We start from the raw sequence: 25337 nt of genomic DNA, 5'->3' as shown, positions 1-25337 counted from the left end.
GGCAGATTTGAGGGATATGACTTCAGGTAGATCTGAGGGAATTAAGTGCTTGATTCTGATGAAAGAATGACGATTTGATTGTGGCTGATTACTGGTGCTAAAGTGTTAAACCACCATCCAGGGCAACACCAGGGTTCTGCATATGTTCAGTATTTTGTAAATGAACCCCCCCAAGTGTAAATCCTGTTGGTTGGTTATGCTGCAGTCCTATCATAAGGACCTCTGTTTTATCAGGATTTAGTCACAGCCATCTGACACTCAATCACTCCTGGATCTCTGCTAGACAGCCATTTAGGGTTGGTATTGTGTACCCAGAGCAAAGGATAGGTACAGTTGTGTATCATCTGCAGAGCAGTGGTAGGCCAGACCATGACATCTGATTATTTCACACAGTGGTAGCATGTATTGTGAACACTAAATGGCAGTTTCATCGGTGACAATGACTGTACTGCAGAAGAAACTCTGTGACCTGCTGATGAGAAATGATTTGAAATAGAATCAACTTTACCAGCTAAAGACTGTTCTCCAGAATACTCACTGGAATGGATAACAAATATTGTGGGTTGACAGACAGGTTTTGCAGTTAATTTGCAACCACTTTCTCAATAACCTTTCTTTAAAAAGGAAGGCTAGATAATGGTCTATAGTTGGTTATGCAGTAGGGATCTTTATTAGTTTTAGCTTATCCTCTACTAGGTTAAGCTGGGTACACACTTTTTCGATTGCAGGCTGATCGGGTAAAACTGTCCCAATCAGCCCTGCAGTCTGTCCCCATGTGACCCCCCTGTCAGCCCCATACACACTGTGCAGACATAGCACAGTGTGTACGGGCTTCTATGGGATCGGGAAGTCGAACCGATAAATATTAAACAGTACATAAGATGCGACCTGCCCATCCCGACCGTTGCAGGAGCGTTAAAAGCCGTTTATCGGCTAATGCTCCTGCGTTGTGACAGCATACACACCTATACAATCCAACGCTCATTCTCTCGATATAGGATGAATGGCCAGATGATTGTTTAGGTGTGTACCCAGCTTTAGTCTTTCTCCATAGTCAAACCAAGGAGCTTGACGGTGTGGGATGCGTGGTTGTATACGCACGAGTGTTAATATCGATTGCAGCCATCACATCCCTATTATAGTAAAGGACAAGGGGAAAAGATTTTTACTGGCACTAGAGATCCAGATTTGCGGCAAGGGCCTGGGGAGTACTTCTGTTTCTGCCAGTAAATAATTTGCTTAGAAACAAAATAAACTGCTCTTCTTTCTGGTAAAACATTTTATAAGTATATTCAGGCAGAAATTTATGGTGGTGGTAATTTGTTGGACTCTTTCCATAATATTTGTATGTCAACGTGGTTACCAGTAACTTGTAATTTTCAGCATGTTCCTGTTTCAGACTACTAGTGCTCGCAAAAATGGGTCGTTCATTGGGCTTGTCACGCATTCCCCATACTGTAAGACATTGTCCACTTTAGCCATGATCCAATTCACACTTGAAACTGACTCCTACAAGCGGTGATCTGTAATTTGCTATTGGGTGACTTGATCTTAGACCTGTGCTGTCTGTGTATTTCCTTAGGGTGCCATAAATAGACCTATGGACTGTGAAGCAGTCCGAGATGGCCGTTAACATTCTCTTGAAGTACATCACCTTATTACAAATTGGTACTTTCTACTTTACATATCTGTGCTCCATTATTTATTTTTTATTGTAATGAACACTTGTGAAAACTCTTTTGACAGTAACTCTTCAGGACAGTTCTTAAAACCCATTCTTCTGAGTGTGCTGCCCTTTCCCATTTCCATGCTGATGTTTTGTTAACCTTATGTATTTTCAGAGATGTTACGAACACAAGCAATATCGAAATGGCTTAAAATTTTGCAAACAGATACTGTCCAATCCAAAGTTCGCAGAACATGGAGGTAAATGCTTGTTTTAAAAATGATGTCTTTAGAAATGGCCCAGATTATTGTCTTTTAGATTACATTGTGCAAATCTGGTCAGGTGGAAGAATGACCACTCTGAGATGCTGTTTATAAGGCATCCTTTTGAGGCTAGGCATTCAGAGTATAACATGGGAAAATGCGTTAGCTGTCCAATGGGGGGGGGGATTCAATTGTTTGCAACAGTGCCAGGCTCTCGACCGAGCAATTACATTTTCTTTATTCAGGCGCGTACAGCTGTAGAAGCACACACTTCTCCTTGCAGGCCCCCTGTGTAGGTGAGTAGTTATACGCGGCTTACCCCTTTCTAATTGGGCGTGACATGCTCTATATACATGGTAATGTCTAAATTCCCTTCTCGGAGAGGACCCTGACGTCAGTTACTGTCCAACGTCATTCCCTACCATTCACGTGGGCATAGAGGGGGACTATAATCTTGTGGCGAGCCACCGAGCCCGAAGCGTGGCGAGGGGACAACTTTCTTCTTTTGGTGGACTGTATGGGCAGGGAACCGCACTTCCGCCCTCACTGACGTTGCTTCCAGGTCCTTATCGCAAAGGGGAAATAAGCTCTACTCTATATGCATTGGTGCCCAGAAACAATACAAAAAAATCTCACCCTGATCTGTCAATTTACACAGGAGATGGGTGCGATAAAACAATTGAATTGCCCCTCAGACTGACTGTGCTGCTGTTGCAGTTTAGGGGCTTTCTCCACAACTGTGTCTCTGAAACTATTAAACTGCTTAGTGACACTTTCTCTAAGCTCTGGATACCCAGTTGATAAGTAAATGACTGCAAGGGCTGCCATAGTAATGGCGATTCTCAGAAGTCTCTCTTGAGTAAGGGTGGTTTATCTGCTCTTGTCTGTGGAATATTTTGAAACTCTCCCTAACCTCTCGCTGTTTTATTGACTCCACTGTGGAGCCATATTACATTTTTGAGATCTCTTTTTTTCAGTGCCACTCCGTTTTATGTAATACATGACCTGAATTTACAAATAAATGTACTTTACTTTTCTATTCCCAAATAAAACATTTATTTTTTTTTTCTTATTTTCCACAGAAACTTTAGCAATGAAAGGATTGACTTTAAATTGTCTTGGGAAGAAAGAAGATGCTTATGATCTTGTACGAAGAGGGCTAAGAAATGACCTTAAGAGTCATGTCTGTATCATTTTATAGATAATATAACCCCAAACCAAATTATATTCTGTTTTTAGTTTAGCACTGTTTTATTGAACTGGTGTTACTTTTCGAACTTTTAATTTGAATAATGAGTTATGAATATCACTTTGATATTGAATCTATGGGGCAGATTCAGTTACAAGCAGGTTGGGTCACACGGTCTCTCTCTCATGTAAAGTCCAGAGCTATTCAGTCAGATATGCGAGCAGCCCAGAAGCTGCAGATATCGTTTGTCTACTTGCACCTCTAGAGTAATTACTGATTTGCAGTGTATATTTTCTAACCCTTTCCCAGTCCAGTTTAGGCACTAATAATGGCGTCCAGAACTACTTAGTTGTGAAGAGAGCGGATTCCTGGTAATGGAGACTCTGTAATTGGCACCTAATTGTTGGACGGACCATGGTGTAGATTGCATTTTGTTGGCAAGATGAGGGTTACTGTACCTTTCTTGAGAAAATTACACATAGCTGTACCCCTTCCTCTTTGCCTTGTGCTTTGTGTTGTAACACTATAGATTTCATTTAAATGGCAGTTGATGTGTTATGCTGAGAGCAGATTCTACGTCATTCTCTTATGCAACTAGTAAATAGACCCAGAGTTTGTTGTGTCACTTCAGCCTGCCCCGCTCTAACCCTCCCCATCCTTCCTCCATCTTGCCTTCTGCACGCTGTTCTTACTCTTGGCCTCCACTGCGCGGCTGGAGACGGGACAAACCACTGCCGACTTATTATAGAGATTCTTCAGCGCAGCTATGATAGCTGACAGAGCTCCTACACTTTGTTTGATAAAATGTATCAAGAGCACTTTAGGGGCATATCTGAAAATTGAGGTTACCAGTATGATTTCAGGTGTATATTTGTAGTACACTTTGTAAATCAATGTCTGTATCTGTTTGCTATGTGCGATACCATAGTTCTCCTGTGCTAGTTATCACAAGTTCCCCCTCATTAAGCATACTCCAGTCATTTGATTAAATGTTCATATTAATTTGCCTGAGAATTCGTAACCACCCAGAAGATGACTGAATTCATACAGTTGTAAAAATTGGATTTAGAAGTAACAGTTTAACATTTGTCGTGTTCAGATATTTCTGTTTAATGTGTAATGCTGGGCATACACTGCCAGATAAAATGTCTGTCAGACCGACAGACATTTTATCTGGCTGCCTGCCAGCCGCAGAAGTCGCCGGCATACACTGTGAGAGAAATCTCAGTGTATAGCCCGACATTCGCGCTCCGCCCTCGGGGGAGGAGACCTTTCCCTGTTCCTTCCGTAGGAAGGAACACAGGAAATGTCTGTCTGTCGGCCGCGCTGGGCATACACTGCTCGATGCGGCTGACAGTTTCCTCGGGTAAATATCGCATCGGACGGGCATGCTGGACAATCCAGCATGCCCGACCGAGCAATATTTAACCCTCGGTCGCCCGCATACACGCTGCAATTATCGCGGCGATCCGCCGATATCGGGCGGATCGTCCCGATAATTGCAGAGTGTATGGCCAGCATAAGTGATGTGTCTAATATAAATAGATGTGTCAAGATAAATTTGTATTTCAGGCAGAATCATTTATAACCATATGTTTGAAAGAAATATGTAAGTTTGCTTATAAATACAGGAAGAGTTGCCATTTGTTGGATGCAAATCTATTTTGCTCATTTTTAATTTGTTTTCTGTATTCAAACAGGATTCTAATTTTTTACTATAGTTTTGCTGTGTATAGTTTTTAAAAGGATATTTAGTTGTATTACAACATAAATATATTTGACTGAAATTGTTATTAAAGAAAATAAGTTTTACCTACTTTTTGTTGACAAATAAGTGAGGTTCTTATTGCTAGGAGATCCATTCTTTAAAGACTAAATTCACCTTTCATTTGATTGTCCCTACCTTTCTTGCCTTGTCTTTTCATTCATTTATCTATACCACAAGTCAAAAAATGTAATTTTGTTTGAGTCCCTCTTTCCTTAACTGTTACTTATCGAGGTTGGCACGTGTATGGCTTATTGCAAAGATCTGATAAAAAGTATGATGAAGCCATCAAGTGTTACAGGAATGCTCTCAAGTGGGATAAAGACAATCTCCAGATCCTGAGGGACCTCTCTCTACTTCAAATCCAAATGAGGGACCTGGAAGGATACCGGGTATGTGAGATTTTCTGTGGCTTCCTAACCATTACCACTATTTATCCAGTATTCTTTATGTGGGTATGCCTTGCAGTGCAGCCACCAACACCATTTCCAGCAAGTTTTACTTTCTTCTATTCACTTGGTAAATACAAACTCTATCCTATCCCATCCTATAAATATAACTTGTAAACATATTTTAAATTAAAAATATATATATATTGTTTTACAGGAGACCAGATATCAGTTGCTGCAGCTGAGGCCTGCACAGAGGGCATCTTGGATTGGCTATGCCATTGCATACCATTTACTGGAAGACTATGAAATGGCAGCAAAAATACTGGAGGAATTCCGGAAGACCCAGCAGGTACCAGCTATTTCAGTGCTTGGAAAAAACAAAGCACAAATCTTAAACCATCAGCTCTTGGTGGTTCTGTAAGTGACTGATGCAAGTTGGCTTTTTGATTGGGTGCTACTTTATATGTTAAGTTTATTTTATTACTCTTACTGTAACATACATTGGGGGCAAGATTCAGTTCCACGGGAGTTGAATAGTGCCAGGAGGTTGGTAATTTCAGTGTTTAAAGTCACGAAAACTGGAATTCTCCCAATTAACTTGTAACAGTCAAACTAACCAGCACGCTGAATTGAATAGCTCCGGGACCAACTTCCCGGCACTATGCTACTCCAGCTGAATTGAAATGCCCCCATTGAAGCTTGTTAAGTTCATATTTCCTAGATGAAGACCTCTATTATGACTGATATTGCAAATCTAAGTTCTAAAACCTATACATGTTTCTGCATGAATTACATTAATGCAGAAGGAACAAAGTCTGTGTAAAAAAGGGTTATGTATAAAAATAGTGGACTCAGCCGGTTGCATGATATTGTTTACCATAGCAAGAGGAAGCGATCTCAATGTATTTGAGAAAGGAATGATAACTGGAGCACGTTTGTTAGGAGTTATTGTGATGACGATCGCTTAGCTTTTAGATCTGTTGAAGCAGATGGTGACATGAAAATCTGGAAATATTTGATTACTTGCTGCAAAACTTGACAGGTTCCTCAATAAAGAGATGTGAAGTATTTTTTTTCAGTAGCTCTGCGGTGCCTTGAATAATTTGCATACAAGTATAATCACTGGGAAGCATAGGGTTAATGTATGTATAGTGTCTGACAGTCTGTAAACCTCAAGGTTCCAACACTGAGGACCGTTTGACATTGATTTAAACATTCTACACATTTATGAATATTTGTGCTGCCAACATTCTTAATATATTATGGATAGTGTATACAAATGTTTTGTCTTCCACTTATGTACACTATAGCTAGCCTTTATACATCGCAAACCCGGCTCTGACATGGGATTTTGAACACCGGTCCAACCCTACTGCGACCTAGGTCAGACCCCTTTCACACCGCATGTTTGATCCGGTTGATTCCTGAGTTGGCCCTGTTCGCACTGAACCTGGATCAGCCCTGTAAACCCATATGGATGTCGTAAAAAATTTACTTCCTTTTTTATCCATCTGTGGGATGCCATTACCTCTGGGTTATGCATAGTGAGGTGTGGAGTCAGGCACTAACTCCTTAAGACTAGCTCCCACCCCCTATATAACCCCTTCCCTTCAACTAAAACCTGTCTTGTTTTTAGTGCCTTGGATTAAGGCACTAGAGAGGTCCTAGCTTTTAGTTAGGTTTAATTTCTTTTTCTACTTCAGGGTCCATAGGGGGTCCACAGGGTTGACCTTGGGGGCATAGGTTGGGAACCAAATCCGGGCACCACGCAGTTAAAGCTTTTAGCTCCCAGGATGCACTTGGGTCCACTCTCCCTATAACCCCGCCCCCCAGCCAGAGGCACCTCAGTTTAAGTTGGTGCCCGGCCGGAGTCGGGTCACCGTTACTGCAGGGGGGCTGCTTAGCAGCCCCTAAGCTTAAAAGAGTTTTATTTTATTATTATTTTTTTACTACTCTTCAGAGCGGCAGCATCAGACTGTCCAATGGACGTCTGAGCTGCCGCTCCTACACCCCGCCGGCGCTGCGACGCCAGTACAGATCTGGGGATCGCAGCGGGACCCCAGAGTCTGTACTAGCCGGGCTCTGGAGGAATCCCTGGGCTGCTGCCGGATCGACGGGGACAGGTAAGTCGCGTGGTCACCGCTTGCGGTGACCCGCGTGTACATGCAGCCTTATGCCTCCGGTCTCTGGGGACAGACCGGAGGCGCTAGCGGTGGCGGCGGGCTCCCCCTCCATGGAGGCATACCCCGCGTGTCCACAGCCCACCAGGGATTATAGCGGCAGCGGGAGCCGGCATCCCGGGGGGTTAATTGCTAGCCAGGGGAGGAAGCCTTCCCTGTCTAGCGGCTCCTCCCCTCAGCTCAGCGCGCCTTTCAATAATACAGTCTGGCGTCGCTGAGCTGCTTCCTCCGCGGGCCACGCTTCTTCTGAGGTCTCCAGCGGCCATTTTCTCTCTGTGGTGCTGCAGAACTCTTAGGATGTCAGTGAGCCCAGTCCCCCTGCGTACCTGGCCATTTTGGGTGAGTGTACACAGCGCTATAGCCTTCCCAGACACTGAATCTGGGCAGTTGAATGTAGCGACATTGTGCAGTATATTATATGTCATGCTTATGTATGTATATATATTTTTCTGCATTGTATGTGACTTATGCTAGTGCTGACTGTCTGCTTTTTCTCTCACCTGTCAGTGTATATCTATCCCTTTTCTTTATCTGCCCTAATACAGGTGTACCTGGGGTGGTTCTGAGACCTCACATATATATATTTGTTAATATCTGTGAGGTTTGTCACATACTGTTGCGTGCTGCACGTTGCCATATTTTAGATGGAACTGTGAGTTGCGTACGCTGATAATGGGTTCCTGCAGCTAATCTTAGCGTCAGTCAGGACCGGTATGGCGCTGCTTAATATTTCCGTCAAAATAGTCAGATATATCTGACCAGGAGATTGCACACGATACTGCACCCATTATTGCTATCCTGCAAGTCATAGCCTGCAGGAATTAGTGCGGAGGATTTTAACTCAGAAAGGTTTACGTATGCGGCACCATCTGGTGCCGGGCCCCTTGCACGACCCCCTTAAAGGGCGTTGTTTCTCAGGATCCTCTCCTTTGAGGATCGCCGGGCGGGCCCCATTGTCGTCACTCGCTTGGAGTTACTTCACCATACTGCCCTTTTGAACTCGGGGTATCTCGCAATTTCTTGCAATTTACCCCTGTGTCACAGACTATCGCTCCCTGCCGGGGTTTTTCACAGTACATGAATTACCTCCGATACCACATCGGTCTGTCATTCCCCTTGCAGGGATTACCACAACGGCCACCCTGGTGGATGTCGTTTTATACGAAATACTAATTGGCGTGATATACGCCCTGTGGTTACTGACCAGTGGCTCTGCCGTGAACTGGATGGTATATTCGGCTCTTTCCCTCTCACATGGGGGGGAGCCGATCTCAAGTATTATTATCCCTGCTTTGGGGCTGGTAGCCAGGCTCATTCTGGATATAGAGAATGTCGATCCTGCACCTGTATCATACATCTCCCGTTTTCTGCCCAGCGGGTGGATCTCATAGCGGGAGTCTGGCTGTCCCCAGATACGAGGAGTCACAAAGGCCTCCTGTTTCCCATTCCCTGAGGGTCCTCACAAGTAATGGAAATCCCCTTCTGGGATGGATTTGTATGTTAATCATCGGGTTACAGGCATTAATACGCCTCCCATCCCGGCCTGGACGGATTTTACGGATCCGTAGGTGGTAACTTTGCCTGAAATCAATGTACTCGTTTTCAGGGCCTGTTGCCCGTCCTACCATGGCCATCGCATGGTGATGCTTTTGTGACGTTTTTCCCCTCCAACACGTCTGAGGTTCAAATATCTTTTTGCCGCTCACAAAATATGCAGTGGTCATATGTGGGATTACCTCATGGGATGCCGGTCTTCTAACTTTCAGGGTTTCGGCGGCATCTGTATCCGCCGCAGTACCCTATGGCTGCGTTATGGGAAAGCAGAGGTGCACACTCCTTCCAGGGGGAAGTTCTTGTTTGGTCCTGACCTTGACAAGATCGTTGCATCATTGGCAGTATCACTAATGGGGAGATACCGTCTTTAGCTACTCCCACTACATTCGGACTAACTCTGTTAAGTCTTTTTGTCCTCAGGGTCAGCCTAAAGGCCTGTTTTTTCCTAGGCTGTCGGCCTCCACGGGGGCCACCATATCCAGTACCGAGCAGTCCTGGACTTCCGGACGACCCTGTTTCTACACCTGAGGATATACCCTCAGCCTGACGGGACAGGTCTACATCTGGGGAATTTCCAGAGTGAGGTACTGATTCTCAACGGCCTCTCATTGCTCATGCAGCCTCCTCACAGGCATTGGTACACGGGCCCTTCTTCAGAACTGATCAGGGCCTTACAATCCCAGAAAGCTATACAGTCTTTGTGGTAAGCAGAGCTATTTCGGCCAACCTCACTATCTCAGTGAGGGACTGGTTGTTCTACTTTCTTTTTGGGGCGGTGACCGACTGGTCCTCCTTTGCCTATACTCTGTCTCAAATCCCTGAATCAGATTCCAACGGTGCCTTGACTCAGGTGGAATCGTCCATGCTCCATCATCCGATGTTTGGAACCTGGGGATTTTATGGTATATCCGAGTATTCAGGATACGTACCTACGGGTACATACAGAGCCCTCTCATCAGCATGGGTTCAGGTTTGCTGTGCCACAGCAACACTTGTAAGTTTCGGGCTCTGCCTTTTGGGGCTGTCCTCAACTCCACCGGGGTTTACCAGCTTTATGGATTTTCTGACAGTTCACCTGTTCAGTGTATCCGAATGCTCCTTTCTCTGGACGGTCTCCTACTTTTAGCAGGATCACCAAGGTACTTTACCGCCAGGTCAGGATAACCGGGGCTTCTTCTCGTCACAGAAAAGTCCTCCCTGCATCCCTCACAGGGTTTTCTTCATCTGGGAGCACTGCTGGATTCTCAGAATCTGAGAATTTTTCTGGCGTAAGACAAGATCTCCACTCTTCAACTTCGAGGGTGCGGATATCTACGCAGTCGACATATGTCATTACTCTTTGTGATGCGCGGTCTACCAGAGTGTCTACCTTTTGGTAGGGTGGAATGTGCTCAGTTCCATTCCAGGCCTTGCCATAATTGACTCCCCTCCAGATGGATCGAGTTTTTTCCATCGGATCACTGTTCGAACGATGATACTTTCTACGGAGGCGAGTTGGTCTCTGTCCGGGTGGCTATGGCCATCTCGTCCAGGGTGTTCTTTGCTAAAGACAGTGTCTGGTCCGCATTCATTTCGGGGCAGTTGGACGTCTGTCGCTTCTGCCCTGCCACTTACCTTGTTGATACTTTAAGCTGTCTTGGACTTTCACTCTGGCCTAACCCATTTGTCACGGTTAACCTGAATAGGTTCAGTCCGACAGTGTCACAACAGTGGCTTCCATCTAGGCAACACTGGTAGTTGGGTGGCAATGTTAGGAATGTCACCCATTCTGACATAGTCCAAGGGTCTTCTCCTGGCCAACTCTGCGGTGTTTATTCCCGGAGCTCTCCATTGGGAAGCGGGCTTCCTCAGCCGTCACGGCGTGCATCCCGGGGACTAGTCTCTTCTCCAAGAGAGGTTTCAACTCCTGGTGAGCAGAGGGGGCCTCCCTGAGGGGATTGATCCCCATGGCCTTCTGACTCGATCACACATTACCGGTGTTACAGTCCAGCTCTAGGAGTACTGAAGCTACCTTCAGTGACTCTTTGTCAGTGAAGTGGTCCTTCCACTTTGTGTACCTGTGTCCTCCGGTCTCCCTTCTTCCTCGAGGTCTTCGGAAGTTTAATTCGAGACGGAGGGGCTTTCCTTCTGGGGGCTCCAGGTCGTCCCAGACATCACTGGTACTAAGATTTTCGGAGTCTCCTCCTCGATGCTCCGTTCCTACTGCTTCACTATCTGGACCTGTTGTCTCAGGGTCCTTGTTTTTCCCTGGATCTGGATCGCTTGTCTTTAACTGCGCCCCTACTGTGGTCCTCGGGCTTCCCTGGCTCTGTCTTCATTGAGATGTTTAGAGCAGATAGGCCAGACTTTGCTGGGATCTGCCACGGACTGTGGCATACATAATTCTTATGGTATCGTACCTGTCGATACGATCCTCCGGTGTCCAGGATTTCCAGATATTCTGGCATTCCTTCCAGCTGGCTTGGGTTTCACCCTTGGCCTGGCCTTCCTGACAGTGCGGATCTCTACACTGTCGGTATGGTTAAGATATGGAATTGCTCCGCTCTGGTATCCAGTTCATCCTTTGGAGTGTTTTCTGGATTATGTCTCCACTTATCCTCCCTAGGGACTCCTGGGGAGTTAGTAGTGGTTCTTTGTTCCCTCCGGGGACAGTCCATGGAACCGCTGGTTGTGATAGCCATTACATGGTCTATTGTTTAAGCTCTCTCTCTCTCTCTCTCTCAGGGTGTTTAAATCAACCAGGAGAGTGTCTGAATGGGGAGCGTTCTCATGTGGCTCCCTCTTCTGGAGGGCATCATGTCAGGGTGTGAGTTGCTCTCGCCCTGTGTTTCTTCTTAAAGTGGTTTTTAGGTTCCATATTATTCTGGAACTTATGGTATGGCCATTCAGTTCCCAGTCCTCTCGGCTGTTGTGGCCTCATGGACTGTGGTCCGGCCTCTTTGGCTTTATGTGATCCGTTCAAGTTCCTTATGGTAAGCGGACTCCTTATTGGTGGTCTGCGGTTTCTGGTTTTAACAGGAAACGATGGCCGGCCTATAATGAAATGTTGACTGGATGGCCTCGTATGTCTTCCTCAGGGGCCTACCCATGGGTGGGCATTTCTGTCGTTGAGGCTTGTTTTTTTCTCGGGCCGTGTAACCCTCGTGGGCGGCTCGTCGTGGCGCCTCGGCTGTTTTGCCTTACTAGGTGTCCACGTGGTCTTCTGTCCATACCTTTTTAAGGTTCTAGGCATTGGTTTCCTTTGCCTCTCAGGATGCTTCCTTTTTGGCGACGGATTCTCCTCTCAGCACAGGAGCGTCCCCACCCTTGGTTGAACTGCTTTGGGACATCCCCAAGGTCAACCCTGTGGACCCCCTATGGACCCTGAAGTAGAAAACAAGAGATATGGTAAGAACTTACCTTTGTTATCTCTGTTTCTACGAAGTCCATAGGGTCCACAGGGCGCCCGCCCTGACGCACCTGGCTTCATATGGGCTGTGTTACTGGTCACCGGCTTCCCGTCTCCTTTTCTGTGAGTATGGTTCTAGAGTGTTCCAGTTTTCTCTCTCTTTTTCTCTCCTCCTCCGGCCTTTGGCTACTTACAATCTGAGGTGCCTCTGGCTGGGGGGCGGGGTTATAGGGAGAGTGGACCCAAGTGCATCCTGGGAGCTAAAAGCTTTAACTGCGTGGTGCCCGGATTTGGTTCCCAACCTATACCCCCAAGGTCAACCCTGTGGACCCTATGGACTTCGTAGAAACAGAGATAACAAAGGTAAGTTCTTACCATATCTCTTGTTATTTTTCTGTTTTGATTTGGGTGCTTAGTTCCAGGCAACAGGTGGCAAGCACTAGCAGAGTGGGAGTTAGATAGACATAGAGGTTTGTGTGAACCCTGTATCCTACTCGAAAGACTACCCCTGGGAGAGTCATAGTCCCTTGGACTCTCTCCATACCAGACACACATCTGAGCGGGGTCACTGGCAAAAAGGTAAGCTTGATACAGCAAACAAGGTCTTTTACATGTAAAATAATTTACTGCTTCCTGGCACGCCGCTTTAGCAGACCGGCCGGGCCTGTTGTTACTCACATAGCAGCTGTAGGTGCTCTGTGCACGTGCCTCCACCTTCCCAAGGCTTCCGCAGCACCCACCGCTTTCAACTCCCCGATGGTTCCTCCTGGGGGTCCTCCGGCTGAGGTTACAGAGCAGTAAATACTGTTGACTTTTTGGGAGAGGGAGGCTTGTTAAACGCCCGGTAACATCAGAGCTCTGTGGTTCTCTGGATGGAAGCGCTGGCAGCTAGGAAACACCTATGATAGGCATACAGAATGAAACAGGATGCCGATGGTGTGCCCGGCCACGCCCCCCAAGGTATTTGAGTGACAGCAGGGTCACGGGGCTTCATTGCCATGGCCCAAACATTATTTTGGCAGGTGTTTGAGCACTGCTGGAGGTCTGCTTGGCTGAGACTCACTGCAAATTACGAGGGACAGCTGTCTATTTTCAGAAAGGCAGCTAAACTAGGATTATTACTTTGGGTATTAACCTGGTGATATATGTTGGTCTTATAACATTGTGTGTGTGTATATATATATGTGTATATGTATATATATATATATATATATATATATATATATATATATTGTACCTTTACTGCACTATTTCTCAGGAGTTTAGGCAGTAACATACATTGTTTTGTACTGAAATTCTTTGTCTTTTTTGCAAGTGAATGTGGACTTAAAGGGGTCTGGGTTTTTTTTGCATTTAAACAGATGGTCTTAAGCCTCCTCTCTTTTTGTTATTTCAGAAGCTGTACTTGTTCTGAACAAAAAACCCTTTGTTTTTTTCTGTTCAAACAGTGCTACACTTTTTCCAGTGGAATTTAGGTAGCTATCTGTATTGGTTAGAATTGTCTTTTCTCTCTCAATATGGAGAAGCCAGACAAGGGTTCCAAAAAAAATAACTTTTTATACTTGTACAAAATGTGATAAAAAGTTGACAAAAGGTTGTATGGAACCAGGGTCACTCTGTTCTGGTTGTTCACAGGGAGATTGATTACCGGGACGTTCGGCTGAACAGTAGGTGCTGGCTGATTGGGCTAGGTCTATGGTTGAAGCCATAGGTGATTTACATCACTCTCAGTCAAATTATATGATACCCTGTGCTCAAGTTCCTAGTTTGTCTGAACCCTCGGAGAGCCCAGATGGGCCCAGGAAATGGGACGTTCCCTAAAGAAATTGGTAACGTCAGTAGGGGGCCACAGCCACTAAGAGATGTTCAGCAGTCCTCAGTGGATTTTCCTGGAGATGAGGCTTCAGCCGCCTCCTCCTAGGAAGAAAGGGAATTGGATTATGACTGGGAAGACCCCTCAAACTGGGAGGATGACTCCCATTCTGATTCAGGGGTTTTTATGTTGATAGATGCGGTCAGGGAGACTTTGCATCTACAGGAAACAAATATTCCAGTTGCTAGTACAGTTTCTTTCTTTAAACTTAAGAAGAAACATGTATCTGTTTTCCCAGAATTTTCACATTTTGAAGCAATATTAAAAGAAGCCTGGTTAAAACCTGATTCCAAATTTCTTTTTTCCGAAAAAATTTAAGTATCTTAATCCTTTTTCGGAAGAAGCTACCAAGCTTGGGGAGATTTCACTCATGGTGGATGCTGCTATTGCTAGGTTGGTCAGGAATACTGTTATTCCCACAACGCAGCCTGTAAGATGTAGTTAAATTGCCGGCGAACGGGATGCCGCACGCCAAAATACAGATGCTGGTATCCTGTCGACCGGCAAAATGCTGACGCCGATATCCCAAAGGAGATTAGCATCCCGAATGCCGGAAACCCGAACATGCGGAGCTTGGTAAGTATCACAGTTTAGGATACTTTAGGGTTAGGTTTAGGGTGTGGTAAGGGGGGGATAGGAACCACTGGGGGGAGGTTAGGCACTAAGGAGTGGAGGTTAGGCACTAAGGAGGGGAGGTTACGGTTAGGCACCAAGGAGGGGAGGTTACGGTTAGGCACCAAAGAGGGAGAGTTCAGGGGGTAGGGGTAGTATACTTGCCACCCCTGTCGGGATCTTCAGCGTTCAAGCTTCCAACATCAGTATTTCATACCCATTTTGTCTGTAACACCTAAAGATCCTATGGATAGAAAGAATGAGGCTTTACTTAAGTCTATATTCACTTTGTCAGGAGTCTCACTGCGCCCTGTTCTGGCTAGCGCCTGGTTGATAAAGGCTATCAATTCCTGGGTGACCCAGATGATTGCTGGGATTCAACCAGAGGATTTGTCTGAAGCTAGTTCTTTAGCTGATCAGATTTAGGAAACTCTGACCTATATAGGTGATGCTTAAATAGATACTATTCATGTACAATCTCATATTTCTGCTTTGGCCATTTCCGCCACATGTTCTCTATGGCTTAAAACATGGAAGGCAGACATAGGCCCGTATTCAATTTGAGCTGAGCCGTGATACTTTTTCCCCCACAGGGACCCTACCTTTCTTTACAGGGAAAGGTAGAGTCAGAATACTTCACCTTGTTCTCATCGCCACGACAGTGACGGGAAAGCCCATTTCAGGACATGTCATTATTCACAGAAAGCACTATAAACATCTGTTTGTGTTATATGTATTGAGTGTGTGTTAGTCTTTCATCATTGCTGGTATTAAAACATCACATTTAGTGTAATATAACACACCACTAATTATTTCATCTGCATTTCAAGCGCGTCTTTACTGTATTTATTAAGTACTTGTATTATATTTACACGCACATATTTTTTTATGATTTTTTATTTTTGTAGCAGTCTCCATATGTAAATAATATAACTTAAAGTATAGAATGCATGATTATGTGCCTTTGCCCAAATTCATTGTCAGGTAGTTTGTGTTTGCAGTGTCTTCCAGATATTAGTAGCCCCAAAACTTATTCACTTGTTGTATAGTAGACATCTGTGTGTGAACACAGGAGATAAGTGTATAAGTATATATAGGTTATTATCTGCAAGTGATCTTTTCCCACAGAAATCTGTGCGGTTTCCGAAGTCAGTAACCACTGTGACATTGACATTCTCTTATTCAAGTCACCTGGGGTATATTTAAAAAGGTGAATGAGAGAATTTTTTTTTTTTTTTATGCTTGCACCTGGAATTGTGCTGTCTAAATGCTCCTGTGCTGCTGATTTAACTAAAATGAGCTTGCCAACTTGTATTTATCTCTCAGCTTAGTTTAAGTGGATTAGAAACTGCTACAAAATACAACATTTATCCTAGGAATAAATTGTTCAGTGCATATAGTTAGGTAACTAAAATACTCTTGCAGTAGGATTTTAATAAATTAATTTGTATGGTATTTCACATCTGGGTTGTAAAAACAATCTAACGTTCTCACCAGTTAGTGCATGGAATACATTTTTGCCTAGTTTCTGTTATGAACAGTGATCGCGCTGAGTGAAAAAATTGAGACCCAGGGACCACTTTATAAAAATTTAGTTTCTACGCCACTGTTTCTAGGTCCCTTAACCTATTATGGGGGATGAGGGCAGGCAGTAGTTGGGACAGTGCTGGAGGTAGGTAGCAGTTGGGGTAGAGGGGGTTAAGGGCAAGCAGCAGATGGGGTAGAGCTGGGAATAAAGACAGGAAGAAGTTTGCTTAGAGCTGGGGTTAGAGGGGAGTATGGGCAGGCAGTGCTGGGGGGAGGTTTTGACAGCAGTTGCAACAGTGCTGGGGTTAGGGAGGGGATAAGGGTAGATAACAGCTGGTACAGTAATGGGGGCCAAGGACTGGGTTAGGGGCTTTCACTGGCATTGCACAGAAGGGTTTCACCTCACATTGGCAGCACCCTAGCACTGCATATGTGTTCCAGCAAGCACTGGCACTGCACAGTAGGGTCCCTGCAAACATGGGCCGCACCCTGGCATCAAACAGGTGGTCACCACCACACAGAAGGGTCCCAAAATACCATCGCACCACCCTGGCACTGCATAGAAGGGTCCCACACACACTGGTACTATACAGAAGGGTCCCATTGAACACTGGCAGCACCCTGTCACCAGACAGAAGGGTCCCAACACGCATAGTGGCTCCGCAAAGAAGGCTCTCGATTCATGCTGGGGGCACCCTGGCACCACACAGAAGGCTCCAATCACACACTAACAGCCCCAGGTAAGACTACAAGCCCATAAGCACAGGGCACGGGTTAACACAGGATGTGGCCCCAGAGAGCGGCTAATCACAGTCCAGGTGCTTCTTCTTGGGGTCCATCATCTCATGGTTTGTGGCCTTGCAGACGATCTTGGACACGGCAGAGCCAGTGACACTGTGCTGCACCGCCGTGATGCGGTTTGTGATGCTCTTGCCGGACATGACTGCTCTGAGCTGGGGTCTGACACAAAGCGAATCAGGCTCAGGAGGAGAAGAGGGGATCTGGCGTTACCTAGTCGCACACCTGAGCATGGAGGCCCAGGGCACAGAGTCACACCGGGAGCCCGCCGTGTGATGCAGGGTGTTGGAATGGGAGCTGCTGTAGGAAAATGGCGTCTCCGCTCCACCTCAGATTTCCGTGAGGAGAGAGCCCGGCGGCGTCACGTGAACGGCAGATGGAGGTCTCAGGCGGCGGTTGGATGAGAAGACACTGAGGTTATTGGGCCGGCTGCTGCCGCACACACCGCACGTCCTGCAGGACCTGCTCATTTTTAAGTCCCTCAGTGCCTGTAGCGTGTAAATACGCTTTATAGCGTGGAATTTGCAATCATTGATCTAGCAAGTCTGTTTGCATATATGTTTAGTACAGTTGCCATTAATTTACTAAACATTTAAAATTTTAATTTTCAGATGTTAACCATGAGGGGTAAAAATATATTGCCCAGTATTATCCAGGCACTCCACTGCAGCTTAAGTGCACACGCAGGAAAACTCCTCTCGTATATTAGAAACGTGTCTTAATGAGATTTAGCATAGGTGAAGAAACCAAGTCTGCAGTCACACACTGTTATTAGAGAAGCATGTTTCTCTCAGTTTAGCAACCTTCTGCAAAGGATGACAAAGGACATGTTAAACCTATTTAGTTTTAAGTATGAACTGTCCATTTCATATACAACGATCAGCCATAACATTAAAACCACTGACAGGTTAAGTGAATAACATTGATTGTATCATTACAATGGCACCTGTTAAAGAGTGGGATATTAGGCAGCAAGTGAACATTCCGTTCTTGAATCTGAGCGACTTTGACAAGGTACAAATTGTGCGTTCAGTGGTTCAGAGCATCTTTAACACCGAAGGTCTTGTGGGGGTGTGCAGTGGTTAGTACCTACCAAAAGTAGTCCAAGGATGGACAAACCGTGAACCAGCGACAGGGTCAAGAGGCCCCAAGGCTCACTGATGCATGTGGGGAGAGCTAGCTCCTCTGGCCCTATCCCACAGAAGTTACTGTAGCATAAATTGATGTAACGTTAATTCTGGCTATGATAGAAAGATGTCACAACACACCATGCCCATGCTGACCTGTTTACCGATGAAAGCGCCTACAATGGGCACGTGACCATCAGAACTGGACCATGGAGCAATGGAAGAAGGTGGCCTGGTCTGATGAATCGCATATCTTCAAGGTCCATAGGGATCCACAGGGACACCATGGAGAAATATCGTTGGAGTGATCCAGGCTCAAACAGTTAAGCTTTCAGCTCACAGGATGTCTCAGGTTCTCCACATATACCCTGCCCCTGGCCACAGGCATTCAGTTGTTTGTTTGGTGCGGCCGGATTCAGACACACTTTATAACTGGGACTGCTCATGCAATCCCAATCTTTTTATTTTGTTTTACTTAATTTATTAACGGAGGCCTGTGCTGCTGCTCCACCTACCCCCACCGCTACACCAGTAACCGGTCTGGTAACTTTGGCGGGCACCAGCGGAGCTTGGCTAGCGGTGATGCTGGGACCCGGGAATGCAGCCGGAAGCATGGGAACGCAGGTAAGGCCGGTTCCCCGCTCGGGGGGAAACACGTGGCAGTCCGTACGTTCGGCGGTTGGAGACCAGCCGAAGGTTTCTGTAGTGGGGCGACCGCTGCTTCCGCTCCCCCACTAGACCATTGCGGCAAGTCAGTATGGCGTCTGGGACAGCGGCGGTGGCCATGTTATAAGGCCAGCGCTCTCGGGGGGGTTGATGCAGCATAGGGGAAGTAGGCTTTCCCCTGGCAGCCCCCTTCCCCAGCCCAGCTGAGGTTTTTCCGCGTCTGGGTTGCTCCTCCTACTCTCCTCTGTATATGAGATGCACAGCGACCACTATCATTGTGTTTTTTTTTTGTGTTTTTTCAAATTGTACTTCACATTTTATTATTGTTTGTGAAGGCAGTCCCATTTTGCACTTATTTATGTCTAAGAATAAGGGTAAACGGGAAACTGAGGCCCCGGTGCTGGTTTCATGTAAAAGTTGTTTGGCGGGCTTGGCCCCTCAGGATGGTTTGTGTGCTGTTTGTTATAAAGAACCACCTCACCAGTCCAGTCTTCCAGCCCCTATACAGGAGCCATCTTGGGTGTTGTCCTTGTCTCAGGTTATGACGCAGCTAGTGGACCATTTGGCTAGTCCCGCGCTGCCTCCCATAACGGGATACCCACAGCTGTTCCAGCCTGCTATGTTTGTCTCCCCCTATACATCCTTCTTGGATGGATGTTTATGCCCACTCAAGTTTATGGCTCAGTCAGCTGCTGGATGATGCGCCAGGTTCTTCTCCAGGGTCTATCTCAGGAAAGGAGGAGCATCCTTCTACAGTGGATGTCCCTTCTTTGGTGAGGGCGGTCAAATCAATCCTAATTATAGAGGATGATGAGCCAGCTCCTAGACCTAAGACTCCAGTGTTTAAACACCAGAAGGTGGTAAAAAGCGGAGTTTCCTAAGTCTGAGCAGGTCACTAAACTTATGGAAGAAGCATGGAGTAACCTGGATAAATGATTCCATGTTACAAAAAGATTACATCTTTGTATCTTTTCCCAGCTACTGAATGTACTAAGTGGGAAGTCCATCCCACTGTGGCTGCTCATGTGACACATTTAGTCAGGAGTGCTACCTTGCCTATACAGTCAGCATCTTCCCTTAAAGATCATACAGATAGACAGAAAACTTGAAACATGTCTTAAATCAGTGTTTTCATTGTCTGGAGCCGGTCCTCGGCCAGCTATAGCTGCGGCTTGGATTAGCCAAGGCTGTTGAAGAATGGACGGGGGCATTGGTGGCATTTGGTAGAGTATCTTCCAGAGAACAGCTGACCTATATCTCCCACATACGGGAAAGTCTCTGGTTTGGCAGTGCTCTCTTGTGGCTCTCCTTTTTTTTTTATTTTTCACCAGGATAGATTTGAAGTGGGTGACAGCGAAGACACTCTTTATCCTCGCTATCTCTTCTGCACGCAGAGTCTCTGGTTTGGCAGTGCTCTCTTGTGGCTCTCCTTTTTTTATTATTCACCAGGATAGAGCTGTTCTCCGTATACGGGTGGGTTTCCTTCCTAGGATAGTGTCCTGTTTTCATCTGAATGAAGGTGGTTCCAGCTTTCCAGTCTTCAGATCTTTCTGTATGTGAAGCAAACCTGGATGTATTCTGTGCTCTCCGTATCTTTGTGGATCGTACAAACTTTTAGAAAATCAGACACTCTTTTTGCGTTTATATGGTTTTCACAAATGAAGCTGGCCAGCTAATTAACAAACTCTGGCTCGATGGTTGCGTATGACTATCTCTCAGGCTTACATGCAGGCTGATCTCCCTGTTCCAAACACAGCGACAGCACTTTCCACCCGGTCTGTGGTACTATCGTGGGCGTTTCGTCGTGGTGCCTCTGCTGAAAAATTGTGCAAGGCGGCCACGTGGTCTTCTGTCCACACCTTTCTCAGGTTCTACGCCTTTGACACGTTTGCATCTCAGGATGCTTCCTTTGGGCGGCGGGTTCTCCTTTCTGCTCAGGAGCATCCCCCACCCTTAGGGGAACTTCTTTAGGACATCCCCATGGTATCCCTGTGGATCCCTATGGACCCTGAAGAAGAAAATAAGAGCTATGGTAGACTTACCTTTTTAAAGGTGGCCATACACGGTGAGATTCAAAAATTGGTCAGATCAGTTGTACGATTTCCCTTGAAAATTCTTCCTTTCAGATACAGGACGATTTGTATTTAAAATGCAACTATTTCACATAAGACCATATGATTTGATCAATCACATCACATAATGTGTGTCAATTCCTACACGATCAGTTGAGATCTCTCTGCAAAACCATCTGATCTGCGATTCAACTAGACGACGGGGACACGGATCGGGGTCGCAGAAGATTCAAAATACAACTATTTTCAAATGATTGGTCTGTCCAACCTGTAGAAACTGCCCAAATCATGTAGTCAGTCGTCCCGTGTATGGCCAGCATTACTCTTTTTCTTCGAGGTCCACAGGGCACCCAACTTGACGCATCTGGCTGCATTGGATAATGTTTCTTACGGTCACGGATTCCCTCATCTTGTGAGTGTTTCTGGTGTATATTGTTCTTCCTTCTCCTCTTTCCTTCTCCTGCCTTGGACTTCTATACAAAACTGAATGTCGGTGACCAGGGGCGGGGTATATGTGGAGGACAACCTGAGGCATCCTGGGAGCTGAAAGCGTAACTATAAGGTGCCTGGATCACTCCAACCACATTTCCCCATGGTATGCCCGTGGACCCTATGGACCTTGAAGAAAGAATTAACAAACTCTTATTTTTCTTTTACAGGATCATGTGGATGACCTGGTGTGTGTGCTTTATCTAGGGAAGAGATGACACCCAGATGCATTTTGGGAAGAGTGCAAGCCGACTGAGACAGTATGATGCTCTAGCCAATGTTGTGCTGGGAAACCTTGGGTCCTGGCATTCATGTGGATGTTACTTTGGCACATGCCACCTACCTAAACATTGTTGCAGACCAAGTATGCCACTTCATGGCAGTGGCCTCTTTTCAGCGGGATATTGCACCTTGTCACAGTTTGGAACTTAACGGGCGATAGGTTCGACAAGCAAATTCCACAGATCTCTCCGATTGAGCATCTGTGGGATATGCTGGATAAACCAGTCCGAGGCACCACCTTCCAACTTACAGGACTTAAGAGATCTGCTGCGAACGTCTTGATGCCAGATACCACAGGACACCTTCAGAAATCTTGTGACGTTCATGTGTGTTTTGGTGTCACAAAAGGGTCCTACACAATATTAGGCAGGTAGTTTTAATGCTATGGCTAATTGGTGTGTTTGTTTTGGCAGAAATTATAGGTGTTGATATAGGTGGCAGCAGTGTGTGATGGAGGTCAGTCCCCTCTTAATAAGTTAACCAGGAATTTGTTTATTACCTGGCAGAAAGGGTTGCAGAATAACACAGGGTTAATACAGCAGGAATGCAAAGTGTGGAAGAAAGGTGGAGGGCAGATCACTTTTAAAGGGATGCCTCACCCACAACAAGTGGAGAGGAGCAGTGTGCACGCGACCCGTGTGTGTGCCCGAACAGCTCTGTGCCCACGGGATGACGTGCTAAAAGAAATAGGCATATCTGATACTTTACAAGCAGAAAAACGCCTCCTGGTGGTAATTTTAAAACTACATGTTTTTTTAGCGTGACTTTACTTCCTATGGCCTCATTAAGACGTACTGAAAATTTGGCGACATTCCGTAGTTTTTGCTGTAGTCTGCTTGGATTAGGTGAACTTTAATTATAGACACCATGTATAATACTTTTACATTTATAGCAGAATCCACAATAATTGCACTTTAAAAATTACCACCATTGTTCCCTCATTGCCTCTGTACATTGTGTTTGTCCGTGTGATGCTAGTCTGTGTGATATCTGTCAATTGCATATTTTTTTATTTTCTTTTTATTCATAACTTACCTTGTATTAAATTCTTATTGTTCCTGACTTATTGCTTCTAGTGATGCCTGTTACATTCTCCATAAGGAATGCCACAACTGATCACTAAATTTAGAAAGGCAAAAATATATTTCAAAATACCTGAGTACTTGAGATCTTAATGTAAATTGTGTGTTTTTCATGTTGGCGTAACTTTTTCAGTATACTTTTGCTGTTTAGGGTTGGTATGCATTATGGAGCATGCATCGTTGTATGTGTGTGTGTGTGTAGATATATATGTGTGTGTGTGTGTGTGTATATATATGTGTGTGTGTGTGTGTATATATATATATATATATATATAAAATATATATATTTTTTTTAAGTGTGTGTTTTCTACATTCTGCTATGAAAGATGTTAAACTTGCTAAGCCGATCTGTTTTCTGGTTTACTTAGACCTCGCCGGACAAAATTGATTATGAGTATAGCGAGCTGTTGCTCTATCAGAACCAGGTGCTCCGTGAAGCTGAACTCTATAAGGAGGCACTGGATCATCTGTGCACCTATGAAAAGCAAATCTGTGATAAGCTGGCAGTGGAAGAAACTAAAGGTAGTTTACAGTGGAGTTTTTTATTTATTTTTTTTGCTCATTTTGTGACTTATTAGCACTGTGCCCAGATACGTTAGTGTCTGTCTAGCATAGAGTAGTTGACAGTGGTTATCGAATCTTACTAACCAGACACACAGTGGGCTATATATACTACAGTGCAGGTTTTTAGAAGTGGAGTTTTTGCCCGTAGCAACCAATCCGACTCTAGCTATTATCTTCTAGAAGATGCTAGATAAATGAGTAGTAGAATCTGGTTGCTATGGGCAACAACTCCACTTCTAAAAATCTGCACTTTAGTAAATATACCCCAATGCCTAAAAACATGTTTGGTGCCTAGTGCAAGGTTTCCCAAACTACGTCCTCAATGCACCCTAACAGTCCAGGATTTAAGGCTAACCATGCTTGAACACACATTGTTAAATCAAACTGACTGTTGTACTAATTAGCCTGTACATAAGCATGGATAGCCTTAAAACCTTGACTGTTATGGTGCCTTGAGGCCTGAGTTTGGGAAACACTGGCCTAGTGTATATAAAATAATGTAGATATGAAAAGGCAGGCTCTTTGTTGTTCACAGTTTGTACATTCTACACCATTGTGTGACCTCTTCTAGGCATTCTTTTTGGAAACATGAAAATGTCCATGAAAAGTTTTATCAAATCATTATTTGCTGATTGGGAAAAACCAACCACTGATGATATTTTTTTTCATCCCTACAAACTGAATCTTGCTGTTGTGTAATGTTTGCATCTAATCCCTTTTATTACCAATATGGGTATTTTTCTCCTCCCCCAGGAGACCTATTGCTGCGTTTGGGCCGTCTTGAGGAGGCAGCAGAAGTGTACAGGGGCTTGCAGGACAGAAGTCCAGAGAACTGGGCTTATTACAAGGGGTTAGAAAAGGCTCTGAAACCAGGTAAGTCTTCAGCAGATATTTCTCATTTCCGTCATGTTGACCTTCTCAAAGCCAGTTACAGATTTTTGCCGCAGACTTGTTTTTGTACTTCATATTTGTGTAATATAAATATTGAGGCATGGGTTTTTAAAAATATTCTTACAAAAATTGTGTTTCTTGGCTAGTACCAGTGAGTGTCCTTGTATTTATTTTTGCCATAATCCCTTTACCCATAGTTGGGGTCTCTCTAGGAGTGTAATAATCCCACCCCCTGTTCCCCTTTTCACTGTTCAGCCTAATAAGATGTGTACAGTATGGGAATGTTGGTCATTGGGCACCCTTATTAACTCATTCAATGTATCTAAAACGATTTTTAAGGCCTCTATGCATGGGGCACTCAGACTGAGGGGCTGTCTTGGTCAGATTTAACCATACAGTTAGCAGTAGAGCAGTGATACTGTGACCTCGTGTACAGTTAATCTAAATTTCCTACCACATGAACACACAGTTAATTTTTGTCATGAGCTAATTAACTTGGATTGTGGGAGCAACTGCTTTCCTCCAACAAGCACGGTAAGAATGTACAAACTCCACACAGTTAGGACAGTGGTGGGACTCTAACCCAAGTCCTGATTGCTGTGAATGACACCGGTATTGGTTTTTACAAAGTTTGCTGCTTCAGTGTTTTTAAACCTTTTTGTCAGATGTTACTATGGTATACTGAAGTAAAATTACAAGCATTTCATAAGTGTCATAGGCTTTTATTGACAATTACATTAAGTTTATGCAAAGAGTCAATATTTGCAGTGTTGACCCTTCTTTTTCAAGACCGCTGCAATTCACCCTGGCATGTTGTCAATTAATTTCTGGGCCACATACTGACTGATGGTCGCCCATTCTTGCCTAATCAATGCTTGGAGTTTGTCAGAATTTGTGGGTGTTTGTTTGTCCACCCGCCTCTTGAGGGTTGACCACAAGTTCTCAATGGGATTAAGG

At 45.0% G+C, this 25337-nt stretch overlaps 1 protein-coding gene across 1 annotated transcript in view; it reads left to right on the top strand.

The window, feature by feature from the left end:
* NAA15 (N-alpha-acetyltransferase 15, NatA auxiliary subunit) overlaps positions 1-25337 on the top strand; it is a 126403-nt gene that overhangs the window by 17875 nt on the left and 83191 nt on the right. The window contains exons 2-7 of the mRNA XM_088451449.1: positions 1842-1926; positions 3012-3116; positions 5118-5275; positions 5490-5624; positions 23294-23447; positions 24243-24362. Of these exons, the coding sequence (XP_088307575.1) occupies positions 1842-1926; positions 3012-3116; positions 5118-5275; positions 5490-5624; positions 23294-23447; positions 24243-24362 (757 nt within the window). The remainder of the gene's footprint in view (positions 1-1841; positions 1927-3011; positions 3117-5117; positions 5276-5489; positions 5625-23293; positions 23448-24242; positions 24363-25337) is intronic.

This window comes from Taudactylus pleione, unplaced genomic scaffold, assembly GCF_031769625.1.
Source record: "Taudactylus pleione unplaced genomic scaffold, aTauple2 ptg000548l, whole genome shotgun sequence".
Taxonomy (NCBI): Eukaryota; Metazoa; Chordata; class Amphibia; order Anura; family Myobatrachidae; genus Taudactylus; species Taudactylus pleione.
This window is presented reverse-complemented; position numbering and strand designations above follow the sequence as displayed.